Consider the following 24,542-nt stretch of genomic DNA (forward strand, 5'->3'; position numbering starts at 1 on the left):
TTTTATTTAAAGGGGCCTTTTTACGTTTGGGTAAATTGACAAAATTGAAAAAAGTTGTTTCAGATTCGCATATTTTCGATTAAGTTATGATATTTGTGAGGAAACAGTAATACTGAACATTTACCATGCTCTAAAATAGCCATTATATGCATCTTTTGACGATTTAAAAACCAGAAAATTATCAAGCGTTGCAATGCAAAAAAAAAAAAATTTGGAGAGTTCTGTTGTTGTCGTTATATTTTGTGAAACTACGAGGATTGGTTATATGAAGTATACAATATACCTGACATTGTATCGGAAGGATGGCCGAGTGGTCTAAGTGTGAGATTTTTTACTCCAGGACTCCAGGGGTCAGTGGTTCGAGCCCTGATGAGGGTTACCTTTTTTTCTTTTTTTAATTTTTAGCCGGATTTTTTTCGAAAAAATCTCGGCTTATAGATTGATGTTGTCGGGCGGGGCGGTGGGGCGGGCGGGCGGGCGGGGGTGGCGGCGTGCTCGAAAATGTTAAAGTTCTTATTTCATGGTATAACTTTGGTATGCTTGGACCTAGAGTCTTCAAACTTGACATGAAGGTTGGCCAGGATTAACAGATGACCACTGGTCATTTCAAGGTCATTCATTTGAAGGTCAAGGTCACTGTGACCTTCAATATAAAAAATGTTAAAGTTGTTATAACTTTGGTATGCTTGGACCTAGAGTCTTGAAACTTGACATGAAGGTTGGCCATAACTAGTTAGTAACCACTGGTCATTTCAAGGTCATTCATTTGAAGGTCAAGGTCACTGTGACCTTGAATGTAAAAATGTTAAAGTTCTTATTTCATGGTATAACTTTGGTATGCTTGGACCTAGAGTCTTCAAACTTGACATGAAGGTTGGCCAGGATTAACAGATGACCACTGGTCATTTCAAGGTCATTCATTTGAAGGTGAAGGTCACTGTGACCTTCAATATAAAAATGTTAAAGTTGTTATAACTTTGGTATGCTTGGACCTAGAGTCTTGAAACTTGACATGAAGGTTGGCCAGAACTAGTAAGTAACCACTGGACATTTCAAGGTCATTCATTTGAAGGTCAAGGTCACTGTGACCTTGAATGTAAAAATGTTAAAGTTGTTATAACTTTGGTATGCTTGGACCTAGAGTCTTGAAACTTGACATGAAGGTTGGCCAGAACTAGTAAGTAACCACTGGACATTTCAAGGTCATTCATTTGAAGGTCAAGGTCACTGTGACCTTGAATGTAAAAATGTTAAAGTTCTTATTTCATGTTATAACTTTGGTATGCTTGTACCTAGAGTCTTCAAACTTGAAATAAAGATTGGCCAGTACTAGAAGATGACCACTGGTCATTTCAATGTCATTCATTTGAAGGTCAAGGTCACTGTGACCTTAAATGTTAAAATGTTAAAATTGTTATAACTTTGGTATGCTTGGACATAGAGTCTTCAAACTTGACATGAAGGTTTGCAAGCACACTTAGATGACCACTGGTCATTTCAAGGTCATTCATTCTAAGGTCAAGGTCACTGTGACCTTGAATGTAAAAATGTTAAAGTTCTTATAACTTTGGTAGGTAAAAATGTTAAAGTTCTTATTCCATGTTATAACTTTGGTATGCTTGTACCTAGAGTCTTCAAACTTGACATAAAGGTTGGCCAGTACTAGAAGATCACCACTGCTCATTTCAATGTCATTCATTTGAAGGTCAAGGTCACTGTGACCTTCAATGTTAAAATGTTAAAATTGTTATAACTTTGGTATGCTTGGACCTAGGTACTTTCCTGTCATTTAAATCAAAAATCCGGCTTCAATGCGGTCATCTCCGACCGCGGAACTCTTGTATTCTTGATTTTTTAACTTTAGCTTTTTATATCCAATGTTAACATTTATCAATATGAAGTATTTAATGACAAACTTCAAAACATGCCAAAATCTGTGAAAAGGCCCCTAAAAAAATACATTAAATTACCTTTTTTTCCACATTTTGCAAATTTGTCAACAAGTCCCTGCAACCACAGTTTAGGTTGGCAAATTATAAGTCTATATTTCTGTTGTAATTACTATGACATTGTTGAATGATACTTTCAGTTTCCTTGGACAAATAGTGTGTGTTAATAACTGTAGACTAACTGAACAAACTATCTTTTTGACACTTGATTAATCTATTTGTATGTGGAAACATTAATAAGTTTACTTGGAAAACTAATTTTGAAATCACATGAATTGTATTTTCAGACTCCCAGCCATTTCAAGAATTTGAAGGTGGGGCAACAGGACATGACGTTGGAAATGCAGGAGCAGGCTTACAAGCGCTGCGATTGGATGATGATAATGAGTTTCCTCCAATGACTCATAAAGTGGAATGACTGCAATCTTATGTTGTGAAACAATCTTATTCAGCAAATGATCATGGAATGACAAATATGTTTGCCTAAGTTGTAAACAATACAACAGTTTTACCAGTAATACAATGGAACAGGTTCTGAATAATTACATGAGGAGCCTTTTTTTACAGAAGGTATTCTTGTAAAGAATTCAGTTTCCATCTGTGTTATATAATGTCATAAATAGAGGAAGCATTTTGTCACGAGGGGAAATTTTAAATCTATCACCTTTACAGTGTACAGGTGTGACCTTTATTTAATTGTTGACCAAGGTTGTATAAGACCATTTAACCAGGACTACAAACAATCTCAATGACAAAAGCCAGCTAAATCTTCATTGGAAAAGTTAATAGTAAATTCAAAACATTGCTTACATTTGAACACGTTTGTGTTGGCTAATATGAAAGATAAAATTGTTACTGAGAACATTTGTAGTCTGAGTGTCCATATATTAGTGTCTTGTCTAGTCTTTATTGGAAAGTCCATGCAAATTTAATTGAGGTACTTCTTGTTAATTGGTACTTTTACTTACTTACACATTTGCACTGTTACGTTTTATATTCGAATGTAACTACAATATTTATGCCCCCCTTCGAAGAAGAGGGGGTATATTGCTTCGCTCATGTCGGTCGGTCTGTCTGTCGGTCGGTCCGTCCACCAGGTGGTTGTCAGACGATAACTCAAGAACGCTTGGGCCTAGGATCATGAAACTTCATAGGTACATTGATCATGACTCGCAGATGACCCCTATTGATTTTGAGGTCACTAGGTCAAAGGTCAAGGTCACGGTGACCCGAAATAGTAAAATGGTTTTTGAATGATAACTCAAGAACGCATACGCCTAGGATCATGAAACTTCATGGGTAGATTGATCATGACTCGCAGATGACCCCTATCGATTTTGAGGTCACTAGGTCAAAGGTCAAGGTCACGGTGACCCGAAATAGTAAAATGGTTTCCGGATGATAACTCAAGAATGCATACGCCTAGGATCATGAAACTTCATGGGTAGATTGATCATGACTCGCAGATGACCCCTATTGATTTTGAGGTCACTAGGTCAAGGTCACAGTGACCCGAAATAGTAAAATGGTTTTCGGATGATAACTCAAGAACGCATATGCCTAGATCATGAAACTTCACAGGTAGATTGATCATGACTCGCAGATGACCCCTATTGATTTTGAGGTCACAAGGGTAAAGGTCAAGGTCACGGTGACCGGAAATAGTAAAATGATTTTCGGATGATAACTCAAGAACGCTTTTGCCTAGGATCATGACACTTCATAGGTACATTGATCGTGACTCGCAGATGACCCCTATTGATTTTCAGGTCACTAGGTCAAAGGTCAAGGTCACAGTGACAAAAAACGTATTCACACGATGGCTGCCACTACAACGGACAGCTCATATGGGGGGCATGCATGTTTTACAAACAGCCCTTGTAAAATTATAGATTTTGGTAATAGTTAGTAGGTTTGATTACATTGGTATTTTCTCTTCCAGTTGTATTCTCATAAAAAAATCTTATTAAGGCTATATGGTGCTGCATTGTTTTACCATTGTAAAATGCTTGTTTTTGTTGTGGCTGGTTTAGACTACTGATATTGAGAAACTGATTTGATTTTCTGAAATAAAACAACAAATATTTACAAAAAAAGTATACATTATGTAATTGAATCAAAAATAAATGGTGAGGGGTTAAAACAACTAAAAAAAAAGTGAAAATGAAATTGCAACTTGTTGGTAATAGATTGCATAAAGTTACCATTAATTACAAGGAATGTATGCTTTACTTATGTTCCAAAGGTTGGAAACCAGCAATACATGTTGTGATGTAACATAAATTCAAGTAATTTAAGATGTTTCATTATTATTATTTATAAATGATGTGTCTGTTCTGTCAGAGTTGTATGGCCTTAATTTTATGCTAGAATGTCAAATGTTTGGTGTAATAAGCTGTACAATAATTTGTATATGGAAAGTGAAAGCTTACAAGACTTTATGAGCAGTTTCTTTCTTTTAATGTGTAACACACCCATTTGGTCATTTTGACAAGCAAATATAATTTTATACATGAATTTGTTGGTGTATTATTCATTGCATTGTTTAAGATTAATAAAGTGTTGTAGTTGGCTTAAATTTGGAAACGCCCTGTTATAAATATGTGATAGTGGTGTATGTACATGGCCTTGATTGCATTTTATTATTGTGGGCTAATTTAGTAACTCTTACTAGATCTACGTAATTTCTGAATACAAACGCAAATACACCTGAGTCCGTGAGTGTAATGTATTGATGAAAACTATTACTTTCTAAAAACTATATTTTGTTCGTGGTTATTTTTATCACAAAGTTCGTGTTTGCTTGTGATGTCATATATTAAATGATGTGATATTGTAAGTCATACAGTTCAATTGATGGTCCCTAAAACGTGTGTGTGGTGATGTTGGTTTTCTTCATACGAAAGAGGAATGCAATCCCCGGTCAAATAAAACAAATAAACACGACGTCTTCTATTTATTACACTGTGTTGTAGTCTGCTGCTTATTCCACTATTCAGAGAGGCTGTATATACGTTTAAGCTGTTATATTGTTTGAACGGCATGGTCATTTAAGAGATTACCGGATAATGCCGCGTGCGTATTTTAATATTTACAATACCCTACCTTAAATCTAAGACATGGTTTTACAATAAATGTATATAACCATCATTGTACCTGTACATTGCGAATGGAATGACTATTGTTATGTGATTTTAATACCACTTTTAAACAAACACCATACACTCGGTATAGTATATTTTGGCTAGCTGTTTGGTTTGTATAATAAATAATATTTTACATGTTTTGATTGTCTTCTTACGTAACTAGTGATAATACAAAAATATATAGACAATGTTCCTAAGTCTGTAGATTGCAATAACGTTACAGGTAGTGAAAACAGGCATAAGCCCGGGATTGTGACAAATAAATAGTAAGGACACTTGGTGGATTAAAGGTGTAACATGACGTAGCGTTTTAATTATTTCAGGGACCTATACAAACAAAAGTTGTATAGGTCCCTGATTATTCCCGGTATGTTCATCTGCGTAAAGCATATACTTCATATCAATGGTTCTTGGCCTATAATGAATCTTTTTTGTATCAAATGCACTTCTCAACAAATAGTAGTATTTAATTGCCTCGCCGAAAAACCTACATAACTAAAGACAACTTGTTTTATAAATAATTGTCGATGAACAAAACAAAACGATACTTATTTTGTTTGAAAGTGTTACATTTAAGTAAGTTATTAGGACGACCGAGAAGCCTGGTTTCTGATTCGCAAATGTTCCTTGAGTTTATGATATTTGTGAGGAAACAGTAACACTGAACATTTACCATGCTTTAAAGGGATCTTTTCACGCTTTGGTAAATTGACATAATTGAAAAAAGTTGTTTCAGATTCGCAAATTTTCGTTTTAGTTATGATATTTGTGAGGAAACAGTAATACTGAACATTTACCATGGTCTAATATAGCCATTATATGCATCTTTTGACGATTTTAAAACCTAAAAATTATAAAGCGTTGCAACGCGAAACGATTGAATAATTTGGAGAGTTCTGTTTTTGGCGTTAAATTTTGTGAAACTACGAAGATTGCTTATATAAGGTATAAAATACGTCAAGTATGTGTACTCGGCGTAATAGCTCAGTAGGCTAAAGCGTTTTTACTTCAGGACTCTGGCAGGACTCCAGGGGTCACTGGTTCGAAACCTGCTCCGGGCAATGTTCTTTTCCTTTTTTTAATTTTATTCTTGATTTTTTACTGGAGCTTTTACGATCCAATGTTTACAATTATAAATATAAAGCATTTAATGAATAAGTTAAAAAATGCCAAAATCTGTGAAAAGGCCCCTTTAAAATACCGGTATCCGTAATATGCATTTTTTGACGATTTAAAAACCTGAAAATTATAAAGCGTTGCAACGCGAAACGATTGAATAATTTGGAGAGTTCTGTTGTTATATTTTGTGATACTTCGAGGATTGCATATAAAGTATTAAATTAATCACTCATTGTATGAGCACGGATGGCCGAGTGGTCTAAGCGATAGACTTACTTCATGGGTCAGTGATTCGAGCCCAGTTGAGGGATCCTTTTTTTCTTTCATTAATTGTATTCTTGTTGTTTTTTTTCTGGAGCTTTTTAGATCCAATGTTTACATTTATCAATATAAAGCATTTAATGACAATCTTCAACACATACGAGCATCTGTGGAAAGGCCCCTTTACTGTTTAAAGTGTTTTTGTGTGCGCGTGAGACCCACTTCTCAACACGGTAATTTATAGACCGAAGAATTATCGTAGAATACAAGCAGAGAAACAATTGAAGCGATTGCACCGTCCTTTCCATGGTATTGTATGGACATTTTGAGATTTACAAAGACAACATATTGATGATGTAAATGGTTGATGAAACTGCGTAGGATTTCTTTCGCTTACATCAAGATGTGTAAATGATCGGCTTGAACAAGGTTTTTCGCAATTCGAAATCAACTGTGGGCCGTTTTGTAGTCAAAGTGGACATGATTTTGACCTGTTACACACGAATCGTTAAGCAGGATAGGGTAATAATCATTATAACGTAAATTATGAGCATGTTAACAAAAGCTATTACATTTAATCTTAATTAGTAATCTAATACACTTTTTTACGTTTATTTCTAACCTGGAGTCTAACTATAGTATGATGTGATTGACATTCTTAACGATTTGAACTGCTAGTAATCTATAACAAATTAAATTGAATGTTTTTGATACATTAAACAATCATAATTAATGCTAAAATAATGTTTTACAAATAGGCATTTATGTCTATGGACAGCATTTCTTCTGAAACCTTAATCAGTTATGTTAAACAAGAAATATCTTTAAAAAAGATAGACGGCGTTGATAGTTCAATGAATGAGATCAAGGATAGCGAATGTCTTTTTCTTTGCAGTTCTTAGCTGCATCACACGCAGTACGGGATGTTACCGAAAGAAGAATGGAAGTGAAATTAAAACATGAGTCAACCGGTCACACGCGAAGTATCCGTATTTATGGGCGCGTTCTTCGAACAAACCTGTTTTAGTGGTTTGTCGGGCATTGCTATTTGATTCGATTCGATTATTAACAGTATCGAGAATCATCGCGCTCATGCTTAATACATAAGTCAATATGGTGGAATAATTATTGTTAAATTAATAAAAAAAAATATTTATCATTGTATTGTTGAAAACACATTAAGAATCTATTATTGACATACCATAATTACATTGCTGAATATCTTCATTTAACATATTTCTGGTCTAAAGAAAATTCCAGGTTACCTAGTTCACGGATAGCGTCTGTATTATATAACGATTATTTTACTGGCCGCGAACTCCGTTGATGACCTGTTTATAAACTCTGACATTCACACACTGGTCGCGAATTGACCCGATACCTCGCGGGTTGAAATGCAATGCATTAAAGTGAAGCCTCGCTTCCACTGCTCTTTATACTTTTACATGTTAACGTGTTGACAGGAATATGGAAGTAAGTACTTTATATGAGAATATAGCATTTAAGTATAAACGCTTTTGCCCTGGCAATCCTCTGAAAATAAAAGGTGCACGCACAAACTGTATTGATGTCGAGAATTGAGTGTAAAACTGTTCTATCTATTAAGCCTTTTTATTAGAGATAAAATTGTTTCATGCAGTAAACAGTGTTACAAAGACGCGGATATGTTTCCAATGTTCTGGTGGTATACTCAAATCAGCCAATGGAATAAATGAAGTGTATTCATTCGTACCTAGCCGCGGGAAATTTTATTTGAATTTTATTGGGCACTTACAAAGGTCAGGTAAGGTGAAAAGCTGGCTTAATACAGCTATGCCGAAAAATATTAACAAACTCAGCATGTTTGATAAGGTTAATGACCGCAGTTTTTACTTGTTCGCTTGCGAACAAATAAGCTAGGTTAATATCGTGTTCTCTATCAACAATTTGTGAATTACACGGGTCGCGGAAGAGTACCGTATATTAAATTTTTAATTATGATTAAAATAGTCCACTTATTGCTTCGTCATAATCACATATTTTCACATATTTTCGCTAGTTGCAGGTAATTCAGAATTCGAGGCTATTAATAGATCGGGGGGAGGGAAGGGGGGGGGGGGGTAAAACTACTGTTGATCAACAGTAGTGCGTTCAGTTACAGCGAACGTTCGCCAATGATGGTTCGTTTCCGATTCGGTCTTATTGAACGATAAGTTCGGCGCGAACGTTTCAAGATGGCGGCTCCCAGAAAATTGATTGCGATTTTGATGGCGGAAATCGCTAATAACACAGAAAGTACTTAACTAACAGATATTTCAAAAAAAAAAAATAAAACCTATAATAATTTGATTATAATTATAAGTGGTGTGGATGCGATAGTGTTATTTTTCATTAGCGATCGAAATTTAGTGTAAGAGGTGCATTGAATCAGTTATAAAACAAAGCCCTAAAATAGCGCAATACATTACAATCTTCAAATGTAGTTGTAATTTTCTTTTACATTGAATGAATTTTCGTTTCGTTTACATTTAATGAAAATATTCATAAATTTTAGCATTCAAATGGAAAAAAACACCTGCATATTTTGCGAATTGAACTGTCTTTGAATGCTCATCTATATTGAAAACTCTTTTGTAGTGATAATGAGCGATACAAATCTGGCATTTTATTTTACCATAAATCTATACATTTATTTTACCCAAGTATTTTATATCCGTATTATGATCAAACGCGATTGCTTGTTTGCACGATGATGTTTCGAACACTGCAAAAACGCACGATCTTTACACGTTATTACATCGGAGTTTACATTTGCAGGTACCCGTTAAATACGATAATTGTGTAGCAGTAAATTTCTACAATATTTTAAATGTATTTTCATTATAAAACACTTAAGTGTTATGTTTAAACTGGTTAATATATATACTTAATAGTTCCTGTTAATCCATTTCGGACAAATGTACGCCTATTTTTTTTAAATATGTTCAAATGTTTTATTAAAGCAACTGTTAAGTTTTTGGCTTAATATGCCAAGAGATGACACGGAGGTATCATAAATTGTGTTTAATGACCAGACACATGTGGTTAATGACCCCATACTGAGTCATACAAATATCGGTCCCTGGGTTTATGACACCCTGTTGTCTTAGTAATTGTCTGGACAGTATCCGATCATATCGAGATAATCGGTTTGTGATGAACAAAGGGGCAATTAAACAATGGGTGGTTAAAAATGCTGAAATAAGGAGTGTCAAAATTGGTGTGAACAATTAAATAAAAACATTTACATGTATCAAGAGGATTTAGTTAATATGTAACAAGGTAAGTTTTTACGGACATATAGGTTCAAATAGTTTCTTTATGTTGATTACATAAAATCAATCAATTTGTTGTTTGTTTTCGTCCTTATTTGTGTTCATTCATTGGATTCTATTTAATCTGAAAGAATTTCAATTTCTGAGTATTTTGTTGTTCTTAAAAAGGGTCGCGAATATGATTGAAATCTTATCACGAGGCGGATCATCAAACGCAAACAATAGCAGAATGGCCGCAGTGTTGACGGCAAAAATTTGAGGATGCGCAAACGTGACGTCATTATCGGAATCCCCAAAACCTCCTATACACTTTGTTTATTGTTCAATTCATTTTTGTACTACAAAAAAAGGAAACAATATCGAAGTTACACTGAACAAATACAACATATTTATTTGTCCGCCATCTTGGTTTCGCTAACGAACTATAGCGAACTACCTCCCAAGTGGGTTCGCTTCGGTTCGCGAACGTTCGCGGCGAACCGAGCGTTCAGTAGCGAACGTTCGCGACCGTTCGCGAACTATAGCCCCCTTTTTGTAAGGCCCTTTTTATGTCCCCCACTATAGTAGTGGGGGACATATTGTTTTTGCCCTCTCTGTTGGTTGGTCTGTTGGTTGGTTGGTTGGTTTGCGCCAACTTTAACATTTTGCAATAAATTTTGCTATATTGAATAAAGCAACTTTATATTTGGCATGCATGTGTATCTCATGGAGCTGCACATTTTGAGTTGTGAAAGGTCAAGGTCAAGGTCATCCTTCAAGGTCAGAGGTCAAATATATGTGGCCAAAATCGCTCATTTTATGAATACTTTTGCAATATTGAAGATAGCAACTTTATATTGGGCATGCATGTGTATCTCATGGAGCTGCACATTTTGAGTGGTGAAAGGTCAAGGTCAAGGTCATCCTTCAAGGTCAGAGGTCAAATATATGTGGCCCAAATCGCTTATTTTATGATTACTTTTGCAATATTGAAGATAGCAACTTGATATTTGGCAAGCATGTGTATCTCATGGAGCTGCACATTTTGAGTGGTGAAAGGTCAAGGTCGAGGTCATCCTTCAAGGTCAAATATATGGGTCAAAATTTCTCATGTAATGTCACTTCTGCAATATTGAAGCTAGCAATTTTATATTTGAAATGCATGTGTATATCATGGAGCTGCACATTTTGAGTGGTGAAGGGTCAAGGTCAAGGTCATCCTTCAAGGTCAAACGTCATATAGGGGGACATTGTGTTTCACAAACGCATCTTGTTATGGTTACATTTTGACTTCATTAGAAGGAGAAGTCCATAGGTTGGACAGGGTTAATTACCAAGTATGATAGCACAGTTGGTTAAAGAAATATGAAGTATCATTTCTTTGAATGGCTCCGAATTAATGAGTTTGATACTCTATTGGATTATTTTTATGTAGACTTTTTACTTATTTGTTGCTATCATATTGCTCCTTTTGTATTATATTACATTTGATTAACCAAATGAATATGTTTAAGTTAAGAGAATTTGTGTAAAAGACATATAGTTTTCATTACAATATGAATACGAGTTTTCCTTGCCATTATTCATTTAATTTACTTGTATAGTATGGTTATTGTTTGCCTACTTTACTAGGGAAAAATACCTGTTGAAATGCGTTTCAGGGTCTTGTTCACTGTTTTACAAAATGATATTTTTTAACTGATGCATTCAATTCAAAATTACTCCTATGACTTAAAAAACAAAAACAACAACATTGACTGATTATGGATAAGCATCTTAATAAGATTAAAATATGTTTTAATGTTCAAAGCCAAAGTGGTGCAGTTGTTTTTACCTTGGTCCTGATTACGAATCCTAGGGTATGCAATTAATAAAAAATCTTTCTTGCATTTTTATTATTTTATTTAAAGGGGCCTTTTTACGTTTGGGTAAATTGACAAAATTGAAAAAAGTTGTTTCAGATTCGCATATTTTCGATTAAGTTATGATATTTGTGAGGAAACAGTAATACTGAACATTTACCATGCTCTAAAATAGCCATTATATGCATCTTTTGACGATTTAAAAACCAGAAAATTATCAAGCGTTGCAATGCAAAAAAAATAAAATTTGGAGAGTTCTGTTGTTGTCGTTATATTTTGTGAAACTACGAGGATTGGTTATATGAAGTATACAATATACCTGACATTGTATCGGAAGGATGGCCGAGTGGTCTAAGTGTGAGATTTTTTACTCCAGGACTCCAGGGGTCAGTGGTTCGAGCCCTGATGAGGGTTACCTTTTTTTCTTTTTTTAATTTTATTCTTGATTTTTTAACTTTAGCTTTTTATATCCAATGTTAACATTTATCAATATGAAGTATTTAATGACAAACTTCAAAACATGCCAAAATCTGTGAAAAGGCCCCTAAAAAAATACATTAAATTACCTTTTTTTCCACATTTTGCAAATTTGTCAACAAGTCCCTGCAACCACAGTTTAGGTTGGCAAATTATAAGTCTATATTTCTGTTGTAATTACTATGACATTGTTGAATGATACTTTCAGTTTCCTTGGACAAATAGTGTGTGTTAATAACTGTAGACTAACTGAACAAACTATCTTTTTGACACTTGATTAATCTATTTGTATGTGGAAACATTAATAAGTTTACTTGGAAAACTAATTTTGAAATCACATGAATTGTATTTTCAGACTCCCAGCCATTTCAAGAATTTGAAGGTGGGGCAACAGGACATGACGTTGGAAATGCAGGAGCAGGCTTACAAGCGCTGCGATTGGATGATGATAATGAGTTTCCTCCAATGACTCATAAAGTGGAATGACTGCAATCTTATGTTGTGAAACAATCTTATTCAGCAAATGATCATGGAATGACAAATATGTTTGCCTAAGTTGTAAACAATACAACAGTTTTACCAGTAATACAATGGAACAGGTTCTGAATAATTACATGAGGAGCCTTTTTTTACAGAAGGTATTCTTGTAAAGAATTCAGTTTCCATCTGTGTTATATAATGTCATAAATAGAGGAAGCATTTTGTCACGAGGGGAAATTTTTAATCTATCACCTTTACAGTGTACAGGTGTGACCTTTATTTAATTGTTGACCAAGGTTGTATAAGACCATTTAACCAGGACTACAAACAAGCTCAATGACAAAAGCCAGCTAAATCTTCATTGGAAAAGTTAATAGTAAATTCAAAACATTGCTTACATTTGAACACGTTTGTGTTGGCTAATATGAAAGATAAAATTGTAACTGAGAACATTTGTAGTCTGAGTGTCCATATATTAGTGTCTTGTCTAGTCTTTATTGGAAAGTCCATGCAAATTTAATTGAGGTACTTCTTGTTAATTGGTACTTTTACTTACTTACACATTTGCACTGTTACGTTTTATATTCGAATGTAACTACAATATTTATGCCCCCCTTCGAAGAAGAGGGGGTATATTGCTTCGCTCATGTCGGTCGGTCTGTCTGTCGGTCGGTCCGTCCACCAGGTGGTTGTCAGACGATAACTCAAGAACGCTTGGGCCTAGGATCATGAAACTTCATAGGTACATTGATCATGACTCGCAGATGACCCCTATTGATTTTGAGGTCACTAGGTCAAAGGTCAAGGTCACGGTGACCCGAAATAGTAAAATGGTTTTTGAATGATAACTCAAGAACGCATACGCCTAGGATCATGAAACTTCATGGGTAGATTGATCATGACTCGCAGATGACCCCTATCGATTTTGAGGTCACTAGGTCAAAGGTCAAGGTCACGGTGACCCGAAATAGTAAAATGGTTTCCGGATGATAACTCAAGAATGCATACGCCTAGGATCATGAAACTTCATGGGTAGATTGATCATGACTCGCAGATGACCCCTATTGATTTTGAGGTCACTAGGTCAAGGTCACAGTGACCCGAAATAGTAAAATGGTTTTCGGATGATAACTCAAGAACGCAAACGCCTAGATCATGAAACTTCACAGGTAGATTGATCATGACTCGCAGATGACCCCTATTGATTTTGAGGTCACTAGGTCAAAGGTCAAGGTCACGGTGACCCGAAATAGTAAAATGGTTTCCGGATGATAACTCAAGAATGCATACGCCTAGGATCATGAAACTTCATGGGTAGATTGATCATGACTCGCAGATGACCCCTATTGATTTTGAGGTCACTAGGTCAAGGTCACAGTGACCCGAAATAGTAAAATGGTTTTCGGATGATAACTCAAGAACGCATATGCCTAGATCATGAAACTTTACAGGTAGATTGATCATGACTCGCAGATGACCCCTATTGATTTTGAGGTCACAAGGGTAAAGGTCAAGGTCACGGTGACCGGAAATAGTAAAATGATTTTCGGATGATAACTCAAGAACGCTTTTGCCTAGGATCATGACACTTCATAGGTACATTGATCGTGACTCGCAGATGACCCCTATTGATTTTCAGGTCACTAGGTCAAAGGTCAAGGTCACAGTGACAAAAAACGTATTCACACGATGGCTGCCACTACAACGGACAGCTCATATGGGGGGCATGCATGTTTTACAAACAGCCCTTGTTAAATTATAGATTTTGGTAATAGTTAGTAGGTTTGATTACATTGGTATTTTCTCTTCCAGTTGTATTCTCATAAAAAAATCTTATTAAGGCTATATGGTGCTGCATTGTTTTACCATTGTAAAATGCTTGTTTTTGTTGTGGCTGGTTTAGACTACTGATATTGAGAAACTGATTTGATTTTCTGAAATAAAACAACAAATATTTACAAAAAAAGTATACATTATGTAATTGAATCAAAAATAAATGGTGAGGGGTTAAAACAACTAAAAAAAAAGTGAAAATGAAATTGCAACTTGTTGGTAATAGATTGCATAAAGTTACCATTAATTACAAGGAATGTATGCTTTACTTATGTTCCAAAGGTTGGAAACCAGCAATACATGTTGTGATGTAACATAAATTCAAGTAATTTAAGATGTTTCATTATTATTATTTATAAATGATGTGTCTGTTCTGTCAGAGTTGTATGGCCTTAATTTTATGCTAGAATGTCAAATGTTTGGTGTAATAAGCTGTACAATAATTTGTATATGGAAAGTGAAAGCTTATAAGACTTTATGAGCAGTTTCTTTCTTTTAATGTGTAACACACCCATTTGGTCATTTTGACAAGCAAATATAATTTTATACATGAATTTGTTGGTGTATTATTCATTGCATTGTTTAAGATTAATAAAGTGTTGTAGTTGGCTTAAATTTGGAAACGCCCTGTTATAAATATGTGATAGTGGTGTATGTACATGGCCTTGATTGCATTTTATTATTGTGGGCTAATTTAGTAACTCTTACTAGATCTACGTAATTTCTGAATACAAACGCAAATACACCTGAGTCCGTGAGTGTAATGTATTGATTAAAACTATTACTTTCTAAAAACTATATTTTGTTCGTGGTTATTTTTATCACAAAGTTCGTGTTTGCTTGTGATGTCATATATTAAATGATGTGATATTGTAAGTCATACAGTTCAATTGATGGTCCCTAAAACGTGTGTGTGGTGATGTTGGTTTTCTTCATACGAAAGAGGAATGCAATCCCCGGTCAAATAAAACAAATAAACACGACGTCTTCTATTTATTACACTGTGTTGTAGTCTGCTGCTTATTCCACTATTCAGAGAGGCTGTATATACGTTTAAGCTGTTATATTGTTTGAACGGCATGGTCATTTAAGAGATTACCGGATAATGCCGCGTGCGTATTTTAATATTTACAATACCCTACCTTAAATCTAAGACATGGTTTTACAATAAATGTATATAACCATCATTGTACCTGTACATTGCGAATGGAATGACTATTGTTATGTGATTTTAATACCACTTTTAAACAAACACCATACACTCGGTATAGTATATTTTGGCTAGCTGTTTGGTTTGTATAATAAATAATATTTTACATGTTTTGATTGTCTTCTTACGTAACTAGTGATAATACAAAAATATATAGACAATGTTCCTAAGTCTGTAGATTGCAATAACGTTACAGGTAGTGAAAACAGGCATAAGCCCGGGATTGTGACAAATAAATAGTAAGGACACTTGGTGGATTAAAGGTGTAACATGACGTAGCGTTTTAATTATTTCAGGGACCTATACAAACAAAAGTTGTATAGGTCCCTGATTATTCCCGGTATGTTCATCTGCGTAAAGCATATACTTCATATCAATGGTTCTTGGCCTATAATGAATCTTTTTTGTATCAAATGCACTTCTCAACAAATAGTAGTATTTAATTGCCTCGCCGAAAAACCTACATAACTAAAGACAACTTGTTTTATAAATAATTGTCGATGAACAAAACAAAACGATACTTATTTTGTTTGAAAGTGTTACATTTAAGTAAGTTATTAGGACGACCGAGAAGCCTGGTTTCTGATTCGCAAATGTTCCTTGTGTTTATGATATTTGTGAGGAAACAGTAACACTGAACATTTACCATGCTTTAAAGGGATCTTTTCACGCTTTGGTAAATTGACATAATTGAAAAAAGTTGTTTCAGATTCGCAAATTTTCGTTTTAGTTATGATATTTGTGAGGAAACAGTAATACTGAACATTTACCATGGTCTAATATAGCCATTATATGCATCTTTTGACGATTTTAAAACCTAAAAATTATAAAGCGTTGCAACGCGAAACGATTGAATAATTTGGAGAGTTCTGTTTTTGTCGTTAAATTTTGTGAAACTACGAAGATTGCTTATATAAGGTATAAAATACGTCAAGTATGTGTACTCGGCGTAATAGCTCAGTAGGCTAAAGCGTTTTTACTTCAGGACTCTGGCAGGACTCCAGGGGTCACTGGTTCGAAACCTGCTCCGGGCAATGTTTTTTTCCTTTTTTTAATTTTATTCTTGATTTTTTACTGGAGCTTTTACGATCCAATGTTTACAATTATAAATATAAAGCATTTAATGAATAAGTTAAAAAATGCCAAAATCTGTGAAAAGGCCCCTTTAAAATACCGGTATCCGTAATATGCATTTTTTGACGATTTAAAAACCTGAAAATTATAAAGCGTTGCAACGCGAAACGATTGAATAATTTGGAGAGTTCTGTTGTTATATTTTGTGCTACTTCGAGGATTGCATATAAAGCATTAAATTAATCACTCATTGTATGAGCACGGATGGCCGAGTGGTCTAAGCGATAGACTTACTTCATGGGTCAGTGATTCGAGCCCAGTTGAGGGATCCTTTTTTTTCTTTCATTAATTGTATTCTTGTTGTTTTTTTTCTGGAGCTTTTTAGATCCAATGTTTACATTTATCAATATAAAGCATTTAATGACAATCTTCAACACATACGAGCATCTGTGGAAAGGCCCCTTTACTGTTTAAAGTGTTTTTGTGTGCGCGTGAGACCCACTTCTCAACACGGTAATTTATAGACCGAAGAATTATCGTAGAATACAAGCAGAGAAACAATTGAAGCGATTGCACCGTCCTTTCCATGGTATTGTATGGACATTTTGAGATTTACAAAGACAACATATTGATGATGTAAATGGTTGATGAAACTGCGTAGGATTTCTTTCGCTTACATCAAGATGTGTAAATGATCGGCTTGAACAAGGTTTTTCGCAATTCGAAATCAACTGTGGGCCGTTTTGTAGTCAAAGTGGACATGATTTTGACCTGTTACACACGAATCGTTAAGCAGGATAGGGTAATAATCATTATAACGTAAATTATGAGCATGTTAACAAAAGCTATTACATTTAATCTTAATTAGTAATCTAATACACTTTTTTACGTTTATTTCTAACCTGGAGTCTAACTATAGTATGATGTGATTGACATTCTTAACGATTTGAACTGCTAGTAATCTATAACAAATTAAATTGAATGTTTTTGATACATTAAACAATCATAATTAATGCTAAAATAATGTTTTACAAATAGGCATTTATGTCTATGGACAGCATTTCTTCTGAAACCTTAATCAGTTATGTTAAACAAGAAATATCTTTAAAAAAGATAGACGGCGTTGATAGTTCAATGAATGAGATCAAGGATAGCGAATGTCTTTTTCTTTGCAGTTCTTAGCTGCATCACACGCAGTACGGGATGTTACCGAAAGAAGAATGGAAGTGAAATTAAAACATGAGTCAACCGGTCACACGCGAAGTATCCGTATTTATAGGCGCGTTCTTCGAACAAACCTGTTTTAGTGGTTTGTCGGGCATTGCTATTTGATTCGATTCGATTATTAACAGTATCGAGAATCATCGCGCTCATGCTTAATACATAAGTCAATATGGTGGAATAATTATTGTTAAATTAATCCAAAAAAAAATATTTATCATTGTATTGTTGAAAACACATTAAGAATCTATTATTGACATACCATAATTACATTGCTGAATATCTTCATTTAACATATTTCTGGTCTAAAGAAAATTCCAGGTTACCTAGTTCACGGATAGCGTCTGTATTATATAACGATTATTTTACTGGCCGCGAACTCCGTTGATGACCTGTTTATAAACTCTGACATTCACACACTGGTCGCGAATTGACCCGATACCTCGCGGGTTGAAATGCAATGCATTAAAGTGAGGCCTCGCTTCCACTGCTCTTTATACTTTTACATGTTAACGTGTTGACAGGAATATGGAAGTAAGTACTTTATATGAGAATATAGCATTTAAGTATAAACGCTTTTGCCCTGGCAATCCTCTGAAAATAAAAGGTGCACGCACAAACTGTATTGATGTCGAGAATTGAGTGTAAAACTGTTCTATCTATTAAGCCTTTTTATTAGAGATAAAATTGTTTCATGCAGTAAACAGTGTTACAAAGACGCGGATATGTTTCCAATGTTCTGGTGGTATACTCAAATCAGCCAATGGAATAAATGAAGTGTATTCATTCGTACCTAGCCGCGGGAAATTTTATTTGAATTTTATTGGGCACTTACAAAGGTCAGGTAAGGTGAAAAGCTGGCTTAATACAGCTATGCCGAAAAATATTAACAAACTCAGCATGTTTGATAAGGTTAATGACCGCAGTTTTTACTTGTTCGCTTGCGAACAAATAAGCTAGGTTAATATCGTGTTCTCTATCAACAATTTGTGAATTACACGGGTCGCGGAAGAGTACCGTATATTAAATTTAATTATGATTAAAATAGTCCACTTATTGCTTCGTCATAATCACATATGTTCACATATTTTCGCTAGTTGCAGGTAATTCAGAATTCGAGGCTATTAATAGATCGGGGGGAGGGGGGGGGGTAAAACTACTGTTGATCAGTAGTGCGTTCAGTTACAGCGAACGTTCGCCAATGATGGTTCGTTTGCGATTCGGTCTTATTGAACGATAAGTTCGGCGCGAACGTTTCAAGATGGCGGCTCCCAGAAAATTGATTGCGATGTTGATGGCGGAAATCGCTAATAACACAGAAAGTACTTATCTAACAGATATTTCAAAAATAAAAAACCTATAATAATTTGATTATAATTATAAGTGGTGTGGATGCGATAGTGTTATTTTTCATTAGCGATCGAAATTTAGTGTAAGAGGTGCATTGAATCAGTTATAAAACAAAGCCCTAAAATAGCGCAATACATTACAATCTTCAAATGTAGTTGTAATTTTCTTTTACATTGAATGAATTTTCGTTTCGTTTACATTTAATGAAAATATTAATAAATTTTAGCATTCAAATGGAAAAAAACACCTTCATATTTTGCGAATTGAACTGTCTTTGAATGCACATCTATATTGAAAACTCTTTTGTAGTGATAATGAGGGATACAAATCTGGCATTTTATTATGCCATAATCTATACATTTATTTTACCCAAGTATTTTATATCCGTATTATGATCAAACGCGATTGCTTGTTTTCACGATGATGTTTCGAACACTGCAAAAACGCACGATCTTTACACGTTATTACATCGGAGTTTACATTTGCAGGTACCCGTTAAATACGATAATTGTGTAGCAGTAAATTTCTACAATATTTTAAATGTATTTCATTATAAAACACTTAAGTGTTATGTTTAAACTGGTTAATATACATACTTAATAGTTCCTGTTAATCCATTTCGGACAAATGTACGCCTATTTTTTAAATATGTTCAAATGTTTTATTAAAGCAACTGTTAAGTGTTTGGCTTAATATGCCAAGAAATGACACGGAGGTATCATAAATTGTGTTTAATGACCAGACACATGTGGTTAATGACCCCATACTGAGTCATACAAATATAGGTCCCTGGGTTTATGACACCCTGTTTTCTTAGTAATTGTCTGGACAGTATCCGATCATATCGAGATAATCGGTTTGTGATGAAGGGGCAATTAAACATGCTGAAATAAGGAGTGTCAAAATTGGTGTGAACAATTAAATAAAAACATTTACATGTATCAAGAGGATTTAGTTAATCTGCAACAAGGTAAGTTTTTACGGACATATAGGTTCAAATAGTTTCTTTATGTTGATTACATAAAATCAATCAATTTGTTGTTTGTTTTCGTCCTTATTTGTGTTCATTCATTGGATTCTATTTAATCTGAAAGAATTTCAATTTCTGAGTGTTTTGTTGTTCTTAAAAAGGGTCGCGAATATGATTGAAATCTTATCACGATGCGGATCATCAAACGCAAACAAAAGCAGAATGGCCGCAGTGTTGACGGCCAAAATTTGAGGATGCGCAAACGTGGCGTCATTATCGGAATCCCCAAAACCTCATATACACTTTGTTTATTGTTCAATTCTTTTTTGTACTACAAAAAAAAGGAAACAATATCGAAGTTACACTGAACAAATACAACATATTTATTTGTCCGCCATCTTGGTTTCGCTAGCGAACTATAGCGAACTACCTCCCAAGAGGGTTCGCTTCGGTTCGCGAACGTTCGCGGCGAACCGAGCGTTCAGTAGCGAACGTTCGCGACCGTTCGCGAACTATAGCGAACGTTCGCTGTAACTGAACGCACTACAGGTATAGTGCTATGTCGAAAGTCCAATACGCGATCTTGTCTGTTGCGTAATCTCGCACAGAATGCGCTTGTATTATGTAAGAGTAATCGTAGAAAATGATGCTAACATTGGCTGGTTTCCGTGTTTAGCTTTCGTGGTTTGAATAACAGAATTTAGTTTTACATCTTTGGGGGGAATAGTTGTTGGTTGAATTTACAAAAATTTCCCCGACTCGTCAGCAATCGAACGGGTGATAATAATATAACGGTATTGTGTACAGTTTGTTCTACTTCAAACTTGTCAATTTACAAAACGTTAACATTAGTTCAAGGTTTAGATTGCCTAACTGACGTATGATTTTTACCTGTATAAATCAATTGCTTCCATTTGCAATGATTTTCAAACAATAAAAAAGATACAAATAAGCTGGCAATTAACTACACTTCAGAACGGATATAATTATGAAACCCCAACGTTCAATGAAAATGATCTAAAATGCATCCGCGTGGGCATAAATCAGCTGTATTAGTAAGCTTTTAAGTTTATAAATGAACTGTACTCCTGTCATATCTTGACATCTTTGGCACTGCACCGGGTCATATCATTTTGCATCAACATGTTCAATGTAAAGTCGAATTTCTCCGTCAATACGATTTTTTTTAAGAAACCGTGGCGGATCTGTTACTCGGAGGACATTGGTTGATATATAATTTTCGGTGCAAATACTTTTTCACTGGCATACCTTTAAATAAATTTGTAAATAAAGTGCTAAGTAGGGGACAAATCCCTGCATCGTCGACTTCAAATAGCCATATGTCAATAAATCCTGCATAATAATTACCTGAATTTTTTTAACATACATGATAATACCTCCTTTGCATTATCATTATAGAAACAATTATATAGACCTGGATTTACTTACCCTACCGATATTCAGCCAAATTTATAGGAAACTTTTCCAAGCAGGTCGAACTTTTCACATCAGATCGGGTTTCCGGGGGTGGGGGTTGTTTTACGATTTTACAAAGCAATAACTTAATTTTGAAAATTAGTTGCGCCGAATGTTATGCAATAGCGAACAACTTGCCATAGGTGCTTTCAGCGCTTTGATTAAAATATAGAGCTACCTAATGAGATAGATTTATCATTATTTCGTACAGATCTTCTTTTATATATTGAGTTTTCTGGTCTCCGTATGTTGGCGTGGGTTTCAATCTTCATCTAAAAAAACTTTTTTTTAACTCATTTTTAATAAAGAAATAGCTAATTCGCTTATTGTTTGTTCAATCGCAATGCAATCATGATATTTTTAATAAGAAATAGCTAATACGCTTATTGTTTGTTCCATCGCAATGCAATCATGATTATCTATCCGAATAATATTAGCCTAATCTAAACGAGTTAATTCTTACAAACGAATACGTTTACACTTATAATATAATTATCGTAATTTTGAAATGGAATGTTGTAAATGTTCGTCTGTTCAATGTACATGATATATGCGTTACATCAATGTATTGATAGTGGTTATATTTAATCTGTACAAAGTGACTTAGTAGTTGTCAGGATGGCCGAGTGGTCTAAGGCGCCAGACTCAAGGATGTCTTCCTTTATAAAGAGTGCTCTGGTCCACGTATGTGGGCGTGGGTTCAAATCCCACTTCTGACACAACTTTTTACTTTCAATTTTAATCAGGCATGAACACTCTAACGAATAGCTTATAAAGCGAGTCACAAAATTTAACAATCAATACAAGTATTAAATGGTATAAAACGACAAAATTACCAATCCAAACCAGGGATTGATGATGATGATGATGTGAGACATAACTACCGAAATATTATAGTTTCTATGATAGAAGGGAAAGCATTTAATTATCTAGCCACACATGTGTGACTATGAATGTAATATAAATCACAATCAAATACATAATAAGCACACACACATGAATACAACTTTTGTCGATACATTTTAAAGGTCAATGCAAAGCATTAAATGCTAAGCCACAGAGTGTCGATTTCACAACCCGCAGCTTTACGACTTTCTTGATTTGTGAACGCAACGGCAAGACACGTGATTTCGATTTCAATCGCATCGTTATGTATAGCTAATTTAATACAAAATTATCGTTAAAACAGTCTTATTTTTATCCAAAATGGTATACAGGGGCTATTCAGATTCATTTTTTTTTATATTTCAACAGTGTGTCCTTTACGAGAGAAGACCGAAACAGAATGTAAAAAACAATCATTTTTTAACAATTTAATCGGCAACAAGACAAACACTCAAAATTAGTGAATCGATCACCGTTGCCATCATGTTGATTCGTATCAATTTCCAATGATGATTACTTATTAAAAATATTCTGACGAAATATCTTTAAATATGAACTAGTGACACCTTATTTTGACTTATTATATTTTTATCTTATCGGAAACGCCCACATTTCCCTTGGTTACGTTTACTGATTTCTACTATGACTATGGACCGTGCTCTGTGAAAAGAGGGTTTAATTGCATGTGCGTCCCAGCGGACTGCACAGGCTAATATGGGACGACACTTTACGCACATGCATTAAACCCCCTTTTCACAGAGCACGACCCATATATTTTAGGAAAGCGCCACATGATACGATAAGCTGCAAACAGAATTCCCGTGTATCATTTCTTATACTGGGTACAGTTCTTTTTCTTGAAAAGTAAATCGGTTGCTGTTTTTTTTATTGTATATATGTATCGATTTTAACGATGAATATGTTGACAAACACGGACATTGTCACCTTTAAAACACGTAAATTAAGGGACATGTTAACATATTTTCGTACTTTTAACAAACATCTTTATGAAAAAATATATAAAAAAAATCTGTAATAGTTTATTTAGTTTTAAATAATGTAATACTAATGAAAAAGATACAATAAAACATATGCTTTTGCTGGGGATATATACTGTTTATTTCCACTTTCCAGCGATTTAAGATACATACAGTATAAAGCAAATATGCATTCACATATATAGACATAGTATTGAGTACTATTTACATAAACCGTAATCTGAATATTATGTATAAAGAGATCAATAAAACATATGTTTGTTTCAAAGCAGATGACAATTACTTTTACTAAATACACATATGCATGAAATAACATATACTCCTGGTTATTTCATCGTCGAGGGTGTTGGCCTCTGGTAGCAATAAGGTCATCATATAATATGGAATAGTATTGGGCAATATGTCACACGCTCGAATGATTGTAAGTCTATATTCTCGCAGTCTTTAACTAGAGACGACGGCATTAATGTCGCTGTTCAGGATTATTTTGTTATTATGTCCGGGAGTTTGTTTCTGTGTGTTTATTAAGACAAACACAACTGCCGAGGCTTCCATTGTTTGGCGAGGTGTCAAAGCTGCAGATGCGAGCGGTCCTAATGCGAGGGTTAACATTTTTTCCTCTTTTGTTTAATGTACCCTTCCTTTATTTACTGCACCGCTCTTTTTTTAAATTTCACTCCTCTTTTATTTAGTTTAACACTCCTCTTGTTTTCTATTTCGTGGCCACGACATAGCTAACTCGTGGCCACGAGTTAGTAAGTAGTGGCCTCGAGTTTCTAAGTCGAGGCCACGAGATAGAAAAAAGAGGAGTGCAATTTAAAAAAAGAGGAATTAATGTCACCTCTGTGCCACTGTTTGAACGACAATAAGTCGCGCAAATTCTGGATCCTCTGTGACGCGCAATGTCCACGGCTCCATGTTATATTGGCGTATCGCAGTTTTTGCTCTACGTTCCCAAG

General features: G+C 34.7%; 1 protein-coding gene and 1 non-coding gene across 19 annotated transcripts in view; both read left to right on the top strand.

The window, feature by feature from the left end:
- LOC127866408 (WD repeat domain phosphoinositide-interacting protein 2-like) overlaps positions 1–15,722 on the top strand; it is a 33,615-nt gene extending 17,893 nt beyond the window's left edge. For 2 of the 18 annotated variants that reach the window (XR_008042985.1, XR_008042997.1), the window contains 2 exons: positions 12,442–13,735; positions 14,018–15,722. Coding sequence is in view for 2 of the 18 variants with exons in the window: in XM_052406910.1 (XP_052262870.1) it covers positions 2,237–2,367 (131 nt within the window). In the remaining 16 variants the exon portion in view is untranslated. The other 16 variants (XM_052406910.1, XM_052406911.1, XR_008042984.1 and 13 more) reach the window with 15 other exon arrangements.
- Positions 15,723–22,312: 6,590 nt separating this feature from the next.
- Trnal-caa (transfer RNA leucine (anticodon CAA)) lies at positions 22,313–22,419 on the top strand. The gene is made up of 2 exons: positions 22,313–22,350; positions 22,374–22,419. It is a non-coding gene; the product is annotated as a tRNA-Leu (tRNA).
- The last annotated feature ends 2,123 nt before the right edge of the window (positions 22,420–24,542 follow it).

This window comes from Dreissena polymorpha, chromosome 2, assembly GCF_020536995.1.
Source record: "Dreissena polymorpha isolate Duluth1 chromosome 2, UMN_Dpol_1.0, whole genome shotgun sequence".
Lineage (NCBI taxonomy): Eukaryota > Metazoa > Mollusca > Bivalvia > Myida > Dreissenidae > Dreissena > Dreissena polymorpha.